At 37.4% G+C, this 11032-nt stretch overlaps 1 protein-coding gene across 1 annotated transcript; it reads right to left on the bottom strand.

Moving 5' to 3' along the window:
* Positions 1-421: 421 nt before the first annotated feature.
* On the bottom strand, positions 422-9554 carry C1GALT1 (core 1 synthase, glycoprotein-N-acetylgalactosamine 3-beta-galactosyltransferase 1). The gene is made up of 3 exons (XM_059473928.1): positions 9314-9554; positions 7007-7674; positions 422-5812 (listed from the first exon to the last, which is right to left on the bottom strand). The coding sequence occupies exons 1-3, from the start codon at positions 9534-9536 to the stop codon at positions 5603-5605; spliced, it is 1101 nt and encodes a 366-aa protein (XP_059329911.1). The 5' UTR covers positions 9537-9554; the 3' UTR covers positions 422-5602.
* Positions 9555-11032: the final 1478 nt, after the last annotated feature.

Below are 11032 nucleotides of genomic sequence, written 5' to 3'. Positions count from 1 at the left end.
TTTTCTTTTTAGAAATAAGAGTTTCACTGAAAGAATTAATTTTTTTTTAAACAAGATGGTTAATTTTGGACAGTTTTGCTTCACTTCTGAGGTATCAGTTGTAGTCAGTTCACTCAGGAATCTGTAATAACATGGAGACACTGAAGAATCAGGACAATGCAGAAACAACTGCCTGTTTATGTGAATCTGGTACTAGCATCTAATCATTTTACACTTTAAAAATCTACTATTTTTTATGGCTAGTTTGCTATTTTTTTAATTGCATAAATATAGAATCATAGAATCATAACAAGTGAGAAAAGCTTTTTGAATTTCCCATACCCACCCTAGAGAAAAAGCAAGAACATTTTTATTAGACTAGACTGTGCTGCTATGCGACACCACTAGCATGCAGAAGGTGTAAATGAAGACAGACATGAACTGGGTATGAGATAACTTATTTTATTTATTCAATTCTCAACTTAATTTTGATGCTAAAAATTGGTCAAAGGCACTTCAAAGAAGGTATTTAAGAAAGAAATCCATATGGTGACCATTCCAGACAAATCACCAACTTTTATCTGCCATTAGGAACACAAGTATCTATAATTGCAAAGTGAAACATTCACAGGTTTTAAGTGGAGCATACTGTCCAGCAGCAATATTTAATTCTTTTAGACTATTAACAACATTTGTGGAGTATTTTAAATACAATATGGTAAAACAAAGCAAATTACACTTTTGGAGTTCCACAGAAGATTTCTTGACAGAAAAAGGACAAAGACTGCCTTTCCTAGTGGTCCTGTATTGAGGGGTCTGTTTTTATCTGTGCGTGCACTGTCAGCATCAGTAACAGGTACAGCAGAGAAATAACCCACACTTTTCTGTCATACAAAGACAAAACACCCTGCTCAGATAACAAAGCATTTATAACAGGTCTGTCAATCAGCTACTCAAATACTGACATTTATACTTCTGCAAGCATGACAGATCAAATGGTAACAGCTGAAGAAAAAGTGATTTTTAATATACACCCCCACCAAACAAAGCAAAGACAGTGTCCTTAAAGGCAAAAGTACTGTGAAAAGAGCTTCCACAAAATGAGATGGTATAATCACCAGTGTAATCTCTTAAATAACACAGACTGCAAAAATTAATTGGGAGTAAAAGAAGATTAAAATTGGTCTTTTTTTGCAAACAAAGATTAATACTCTCCTCTGCAAACAAACACTAATACTATCCTCTGATTAAGACTAGTGATCAGAAAGTGACTTCTTGCCATTGTCAATCTTTCCTGAAGTGAAATCACATTAACCACTTTCTTAAGTGAAATCACATTTAACCACAAAGTTAAAATGTTACTCTGTCACACATGGGGACACTCCCACATCCACTGCCTAGTAATTTCAAGAAAATAGTTCAAAACTTTTAGATGGGTAATTTAAATCACTATGGTGCCAAGGAAAGCTTTTCAGTTTTAGAAAATCAAGAAACATCTTTCAGAAACCAAACCACAGAGAAATAATCTGCATGGCCTAAGTAAGCCCACGTAGCTGTGCCTCAGGAAGTCTCTCCATCTGAAATACAGTCTCCTTGGGCTGCAAAAATTCTCAAACTCAGCAAATACTTTCTCAAAGCACAAAGACCCGAGAGTGAAATAGCAGACTACTAATATTAGTGTAATATTGTATAGTATAGGTGGCCTTTGAGTCCTACTAAAATATCTGTATTGAACTTGAATATCTGTATATAGGCCTTGCCTGGTAAGTCCCGGTTGTTCTTGATGGGCTGCAGCTGTGGCTAGTGAAGATAACTGGGATAAAAGGGGGGGAAGGGGGCCAGGCCAGTCAGGGAGAGCCTTAGAGGAGCCCCTGATTAAGAAGGAACAGCATGCAGAAGAGGGAGTCTGTGCTGTGAAGGTCTGCAGCCATAAGAAAACACTGAGAGGAAGGTATGGGACTCTAGAAATATCGTAACAATTGGTAACCCCGATGTGATAGAGATAAGACAGCCAAGAGCTGTGGAAAAGCATGGCCTTTGAGCCAGGAGCTGTGGAAGAAAAGGCAGTCTGAGAGTTGCCAGGGATAAGGCAGCCAAGAGCTGTGGAGGAACATGGCCTTTGAGCAAGGAGCTGTGGGGAGGAACATGGCCTTTGAGTCATGGGAGAACGTATGGTATTGTACTTGAATATCTGTGTAACTGTTAACTCTAAGCAGGATATGTAAATATCTCTATGTAAAACCTGGTTCTGTAAGTAAAAGAAAAGGGGGAAATATAGTATAGGTGGCCTTTGAGTCTAGTAAAATATCAGTATTGTACTTGAATATCTGTATATATAGGTCTTTCCCTGATAAGCCCTGGTTGTTCTTGATGGGCTGCAGCTGTGATGTCCTTAATTGGGTGGCAGCTGTGGCTAATGAAGGTAGCTGGGATAAAGGGGGTGGGATTGGCCAGTCAAGGAGAGCCTGGAAAAGAAGAAAATGCATGCAGAAGAAGGAGTTTGTGCTGTGAAGATCTACAGCCGTAAAAAAACACCAAGGAGGTATGGGAGTTTAGAAATATGATAACAACAGTATGGGACTCTAGAAATAAAACAATAACAATATTGTACATGAAAATTATACTGTTCACATTCCAACCTTGTCTACTGAGGCTTCTGAAGGCAGTGAGATAGAAACCAATTATTTCAGAGGTATCAGCTCATGGTTATGGCAATACAATTCAACAGAGAACAACAGGACTCTGTTATAATCACAGAATGTAAAACCTGATACTTTTCTAGCTTGTCTGGAAAGAAAAATAATTCTTTGCAGTGCTATTATAAAGGCAAAAGAAATAGATTCAGAGGCCTACGCACAAGGACACTTTAAAACAAAAACTGACATTTAAAAGAAAAAGCTACTTATTTCTCCGGAGAGGCCACCCATTTCTCACAAGGTAGTATGTCCTTAGTCTTACTCCCTTCAGAAAGGGAACTTGCTCTTTTACTTTTCCAGTCTCTCTGTGGTCCTGCACATTTTGTGGCAGGAGATATTCCCACCCTGCTCTGCTAAACCCACAAGTCTCAGCTGGGCAGCAGATATGAACTAGAACTGCTGCTGAGAAAAGGCTTCACCCTGAGCTCAGCAGTGGCTGGTTTGCCTTGTTATCCCAGCAAACAACCTGTGTGGAGCTCAAACATCCTGCTTCCTCCTGTCCACCTGAGACATGCTGGGTGAAACTGGAAAGCCAGACACAGCATAGTCAGGGCAGTAAGGAACATGAAGAGGAAACGCTTCACAGGACAGCACAGGGCAAACACACGACACAAATCTGCAGAAAATATGCAGAATTAGTTCTGCCTGTTGTGGTAGAAAATCTTTAAATCCCCATGGATGAACTGAAAAAGAAAGAAATAAAGAAACTGTACAGTAGCTCAGCAGATCTTTTACATGGGCTGAATTTACAAAGAGATTAGGTTGGGATCTCAATTTCATTTTGTAACTTCTTAAAGTATTCCTGAATATTTTAACTGCTTGTTTGAACAATGCCATTGGAGTTATCAATTCCATATGGATTTCACAATACAATTGGTTTGTGCTGCATGTGGGATAAACATTTAGCTCACAGAAGGAAGCACCTTTCAGCATGTTAACATCCACTGTCCTCTGGACAAGCATCCCTCTGACTACAGCAAACTGGAGACTTTCTCCTTTCTTTAACCAATGCAGTTTTAATGGTCTACTTAACTGAATTAACATAAAATAAAGCTCGTGTCCCTATCAGTACTTCAGAAGCAGTGCTGCTCAAAAAGACCAACAGATTTAACCCTGCAGGAACTATTTAACCAATACCTGATGGATAAACTCAGCCTACATTCAGGCAGAGAAGATGCATGCAGCATTTCAACACCATGAGCTGTTTCAGTAATTACCATTGTGCTGCAGAGCAATGCTCAGAAAGAAAGTAATGACTTTACTGCTGGACAACAGAAAGAACTCCAATCTGTACTAGAACTACCTTTGGGAAAAAAAAAATCCAGTACTTTATGGTAACATCATCTTCCAGGAACATCCTGAAGGACCAGCAGTAGTAAATAAGGCTGTCTGCTACCACTATGTGCCCTTTTAAAAACAAAGACTGGAGGTAATTAGGTTATGTCCAAATTCATCAATATGATGAAAGTGAAAAATAACAAAGATGAAGAAACTTCTGTTCAAGTGTGGAATAAAACACAACATGTCACGCTTAATCCCATTCTCCATACTGCTACTCACTCACTTTGAAAAGGAGAAAACCAGAAGGTTTTATATTAACTCTAGAAAACATACATTTGATCTCTGAGGAAAAAAAAAAAATCAGTAATTAAAACAACTGTTTTGTCCCTCCCCAAGAAAGTGTTTCCTGTTAAAGGCAGAGATACTTATGAAATAGTGGAAAAAGTTAATGCACTCTGAAAGATTCCTGCATTCAGGCCTGCTTACATAATAACTATGCACTTCAGCTCCAAAAACAATAAGAAAAAGAATCATTTAACACTTTGTGCTGAAAAAGGTAACAAGAAGCAGATACAGAAAAAAATTTTAAAGTGGAAGAAAAAAATGTTCAGAAAAGTGAAATTAAGTACTTCAACCAAATAAACTGGCTTTGGCGCAGTTTTAAAATAGGACATTTCTCGATCTGAGGATTTTAACCTCTAGTGAAAATTAAAATGGAAACAAACTAATTATAATAGTGGCTGAAACCAAGTTGTTACAATGCAACTTCACTAAGATCCTGTTCTTCCTGGTTGATGTGGCAGGTGGGATGAAAGAATAGAAAACAGACTTTTATTTTCAAAAGCATCTACCTTAGGCTGAGAAATGCTAAGATGAATTTTTATATCCATTCAACCAAAAGGGTAAGTTAATAAAACTGAAAAAAAAAAAAGAGCCACAGGCAAATATGTAAGCAGCTTGCATCACCTCAGCAATTTAAACTACAGCAGCTGTTTCTGGTTTCTCTCCAGAAGAGTATTCCTCCCTGAAAACTTGATATTGTTTTCCACAACAGAATTTAAAACTTTATAAGTAATTCACAGCAGTGAATTCTGTTTCTCAAATAATTCCGATTAATCTTGTGGGTGAAATTCTGCCACTCTGTTGTTAAGGCAAAGCAGACTGGAGAATCTAATTCCATGTCTCTGCCTTACTTTTAGGGCAAGGTATAGAAAGTAACTTCAAGAGGCTGAGAATACTTCAGAAAGCCATCATGATGTGTTTGACTGGGCAGCATCCAATTTCTAATATTAGAACTGACTTAATGGAAAGGAAATAGAGGAGAACAGAAATGGGGTAAGATCATCTCTGAACCTGTCCACTATGATTTTCATACAAATTCTCCCAAATATTATTGTAGCAGAGCAACCTCCAAATTCACAGCTTTAGGGCCCGAAATCTTTGTGGGCAGAGCTGCAAGGTCACACCATCCCAAGCAGTCAGAGCAGCACCAGACTCTACTGTACACAGGGTGACTGGAAGTGCTGCCAACTTGATTTTTGAAATAAGAATCGCCAGGAGTAATTTCAGTCCGCAAGCTTCATGCACAAGTTTGAGGAGACTCTTACTCATGGCACTGGCTTCTTTTTGGTTTCTTCAAACTCCAATTAGCTCTCAGAAGATTTTTGCTTTAGCTTTTGATCATTCTCAAGTGCTTCATTTTTGCTCTGCGCTTCTGGATTCTTTGATGAATCAGGATTGTACCTATACAAATACCCATATGGACGAAGATGATAAATCAAATATTCCAAATGATACATAGTCACAGAGTCAACATAGTGGAATGAAACTGCTAGATCAGAGCAGCATCCAGGACCCTGAAACACAAAACAAAGCAAAACAATCAACAAGAATTGCCAAGCATGTCCTGGATTAAAGATCTGGGGAGAATTCAAAGAAATACTTGATTTAATGGTAAGAAATCCACTACTATCAGTCATATGTATACTTCAAAAATTAATGCTAGGCAAGGAAAATGTACCAGACATATCTGCCAAGGCTTCCTTCCAAAATGAAGCTGACAAAGTCTCTTGCTCCTGTGATCAAGCCAGTGAAAAAACTAGCTGCCTTCATTAACGTCAGAGGTTTTCTGCTTTTCCATTTTTAATTTTTGATGCTGGGGTTTAAACAGCACAAAGAAGCAGCAAGCAGGCCTAAATGAGTAACATTTATATATGAAACAATAAATGCCTGTTACTTATGTCAGCATCCAGACAGAATGTATAAACAAAAGGTGTGTGTACGTGCACCTGTTTGTGTTGACATATTATACAGTTTGGCAGTATTGTTGGTATCTAACTTCCTACTGATAAAAACCTGTAACAAGTAATTGCAGAATTTTCTTTTAAATGTCTTGATTTCATTGACATTCAAGAGCTATAGGATCGTTGTTAACAAATTTGTAAAAACTTTTATTTTATAGCTCAAGTTTGAGAACACTTTCCTGGAGCACAGTTTTGGGGTTTCTTTTTTCAGCAGCTTTGATTGCAGAGTTGCTAATATTTCAAATCCAACTGGAATGAAGATTAAATATTTAAAGACACCAAAGAGAACAATTGCTACCTAACTGTCATTGTTTCAATACTAATGAAGTTTGATCAATATAGTTTGACTTTGTCACCAGATGCAGTAGTCTCTGTCCAAGCACAGGTAGCACAGGACAGGACCACACAGGCAATTCCATTCTGAATCAGTTACAGATGGAACTGTCCACAGCTCAGCCACCCAGCACTGCAGCCTTAGCTAAAGCTGCTGTATGACACTAAATACAGTGTCATACAGCAGCTTTAAGCTACAGAAATGCTTTAGCTGCTGAATACAAGTATAAAAATAGATTGCTGCTTTACAATGAAAAAAATCTACTGAAGAACCAGACTCTTTTTCAGCTTTAATATGTAAAAATTACAAATCCTGTTTTTGAATTCTTTCACCTAATGCTAATTCACACATCACAGGCTCACACATCATAAGATGCACTTGACAAAATGGACACCAGGCTCCTCAGGACTCACCTCTACAGCAGGATAGTAATTGTAGTTCCAGTACCAGAATGTTTTTGGTAGGTATCCTCTGATTAAGTGATGTTCTGGAACGAACGGATGAAAGGTTTCTCTGCCACTCGTATCCCTAGAATCTCCTGCTTCCACATTGATGATCTCCATGCATTTTCCTAGTGCCAGATCTTCAATAGAGGAACTGTGAGTGCATTTGTTCATTTTAAATGCAGCAACAAATCTCTTCAGAGCTTCTTTGCTCAGAACATATCCTGCTCCTCCACTCATGTAGCCTTGTTTCACATAAGGCTTAAACCTTCTCCCAAAGTATATTGGTTGGTCAGGACTGTATTTTGAAAGAAGCCATCTCAAATTGTCCAATATAACATATGTATCATCATCTGCTTTCATAAACCAATCAGCATCATCAAAATAATGGTCATATACATATTGAAAAGCTTTAATAGTCTTCCAGTACAGTTGATCCCTGCCTTCTTTGGTTTCTAGGCCCACAGCTGGGAAGTCTTTATTTTCCTCAGAGCTCATAAAAAGTACTTTATTACAGCGTTGGGCCCAAGTGGCCTTAACATGCTTGGCTTTCTTTTCTAGATTTTGAGGTCCAGTCATGACCCAGCACAGTATTTTCACTTTGTGATACAGTCCTTCTGCAATATTTTTATCCTCATCTAAAAAAAAGAGGAAAGTTGTAAAACCATATTAGACATGACTGCCAAACAACTAACAGCAACGTCCCCCTCCTCAGATACTCTGTTTCTAGAAAGAAAAGACATGCAGACAGAAAAGAGGCTTTTGCTTCCAAATGTACCAGTTAATGAACTCCACACTAGATTCTGGAAGGAAACAAACAAGACTCTCAAAGATTAAAATTCTTAAAGCTATTTCAATTTCACAAGATAAAGGAGAGTGTAAGAGTTATATCAAAATGAGCGTCTGTTCAGGGAAGTGTGGCTTTAGCAAACCTTCATTTCTACATAAAAACTGCTCACAGGCAACCTCTTTATGGTCTTGGAAGACTAATGAAAATTTTAAAACAGAGTATTTTTGCCATTCACAATGAATACAACTTAATTATTACAACACAGAAAGCAAATAAGCTCTTTTATATATATTCATGTTAACAAAAAAACCCTAATGAATATTTCTAAACCAGCAAAATGTGTTTTAAGAATAAAGCAAATGGTAAACCAGAAATAATTTATCAGATTAAGTAATTTATGATACTATGAAACTACTGTTATTGTTGATAACATGTTTTTATTTGCACCAATCCAGCAGAATAAAGACAGTTATCAGAGGTGTGAAACAATGTTTTTCAAAGCATTCATTGCTCTTAAAGAAACATTTTCACTTGATACATACAGAAAGATTTTAGCTCACATAAAAGAATATTTCATGGACAGTGAAATCTGCATAACTGGTACTAAAATATTCCTGCTTACACTTTATGCAACTATAGATCAGACTTCTCTGTAACAATGGTCTACAATCACATGTGAAACACAGACTCGTCTTACAATGCTTGGAGGTTAAATATGTCTAAATTCACAATTCCTTACTAACATCTTCAACAAATGCATTGCAGCGCAATTGTTCTCATCCAAGCTGTCCCTACTCAAACATCCTCTGTATTTGGGATTTAGAATGAACTCATTTAATGAAATATATAAGGTGTAAAAGTATTCCTGAAGTATTGGAAGGGTCTACCTTCCCTGGAAAAATAAAAATAACCAGAGTGCAAGAGAATTTCTCTGGCTTTGACTGCAAACAGCAATCTGTGCCTGGACTGCCGTGTAATCAGCTTGGCAAATCATACCCACAGTGACTCCCTTTGCCCCCCTGTTCCAAGTTTGTGTTTTACTGATTGTACCAAAAAGCGATTTTTAAAAAATTGTATTTTGGCTTTATCTTAGAGGCTAGATCAAAAGTTAGAAGTTGTCCAAAATTAGCTTCTTAAGGCTAAAAAGCAATCCAGCCACATCTACAATGCTAGCAAAGATATCTGCTTAGCCAAACTGCCATTTGGTGTCACTAGCTCATTTGAGAAGTTGCTGCTCCACAAGTCTGGATGCACAAGTTGGACAAACAGCTGGACTCTAAAGGAAAAAAATTACTACTGTAATAAAAATGTAAACAAAGAAAACCACTATTCAGTAGACCTCAGGAGAAAAAAGTTATTTAGATGTAACCTGAACATAAGGAAACTGAATAAAAATGATTCATATAAATTCTTGGCAGTGAAGAGCAATGTTTTGCAATGCATGAAAAGGGAGGACATTTGCTAACCAGCCAGGTGTAACAAAATACCTTTATGCTGTCCAGCATCTGCATTGAAATTCATTTGTCCTTGCAGCTGATTGTTGTCAGTATCTGCTGAGTGCTGACCATGTGGATCATTGTGAAGAACATGAGGCTGGATCTTAACCTCTTCTTCTAGTATAATGCTGAACAGAAGGTAGCAGACAAAAAATCCTATTGCTGAGCCGAAAGTGAAGGTCAGAAGGTTCATCAAAGACTTAGAAGAGGCCATCTCCTGAAGGTGAGACACTGTCAAAACCAAATGAAAAATACATTAGACTCAACATAGTAATCAAATCTAAAACTATAGGAAGAAATCAAGAACTAAATTTCTGAAAGCAGAGAACTCAGCTCTAGCTTAGTTTCAGCTGCCTCGGGCTTGCACAGAAATTTAAGTCCAAGAGCAATGCAAATATCAATATAAAATTGTACATCCATTGAGAATGGCTGTACAGAAAAAAAACCTATTAATTACATTTATACAACATTTAAACAAGAATGTATACACTGAAGTGCAGTAGCTTTATAAAACTGTAATATACATACACTTTTTTATTCTATTTTATTCTCAGCCTACAACACTGCACTTTAAAATGTAATACCTGAGTCTATTATGAAGCTAAAAGATGATGATCAATGGCAATCTACAGGTCAAGATACAAAATGGTCACAAGATGTTCTTAAAACTCCAGCCAAATGAATATTACAGGAATTCTTAACATACGTCCATGACAGGCAGATTTTGAAGAGTTATAAAAGAAAATCTACTCCCAAAGTAGGGCAGTTGTCCTTACACTTTTAGGAATTACTGAGGATTGACTTTCAGAAAAAAGAGTAAGGCAACATTTGAATTTTCATATAGAAACACTAATCTTTCAAAGGAAGAGAAGAAGCAAGTAGATCAGCCTTGAAGCCTCTTCTACACTTCAAAAACTTTGTATTCCAGTAATAAAACACCCCTTCATATCAGCCACACCCTTGCTCCTCAAAAACTACAGGACTTCATTGACCATTTTTATTAAACCAAATCAGCAGCTATGCCTGCATAAAGGGAGTTCTATGCATCAAAAATGAGTGTGAATTTTAATATATTAAACACTTGAAAACCAATTTCAAGTTGTTGAAAGCTTTTCATCTTTGGAAAAAGTTATTTTCTAATAACTCATGACTAAACTACAAAAACATTGACTAATAAATACACACTGAATTCAAGCCAGAGCCTTACAAACAAGTCAATGATGTTCCCTCCATTAGGATCATTATTAATGACAGTGAGCAGAACCCAATTTAGTTCATGAGAGAGCCCAAAAAAGAAAATTATGGACTGCACAGAGCATCGATGAAAACCATCGATCAGAGAGGAGCTGCAGCCACCAAAACAACTTATTTAGCCTGCAGCCCTGCTCTCACTGCCTGGGCACGTACTGGAAACAGCCTGTCCCCAAGCAAGCTGCATCAATCACTGCGCAGCAACACACACTCCAGACTCCAGCTTTCTGTCTGCTCTCCTGAACACGTGCGTGCATCTTGTTGGGCTGGCACTGTCAGAAATCCATCAGATTCACTGTACACATGCAGATCAAGAACATTTGAGAGTGAAGCAGCTCTTACATGTGGTAATGCTTTTCTTTCCACACTGCTAGAAACAGGAAAGAAATTTGAAAATGCAACTCAAAGCACAAAATAAAAATCAAGAAATATACAGGGCATATATATATATAAAATATT

Source organism: Ammospiza nelsoni, chromosome 1 (assembly GCF_027579445.1).
Source record: "Ammospiza nelsoni isolate bAmmNel1 chromosome 1, bAmmNel1.pri, whole genome shotgun sequence".
NCBI classification, from domain to species: Eukaryota; Metazoa; Chordata; class Aves; order Passeriformes; family Passerellidae; genus Ammospiza; species Ammospiza nelsoni.
Note: the sequence above shows the minus strand (reverse complement) of the source record. Positions and strands in the feature narration are given on the sequence as shown.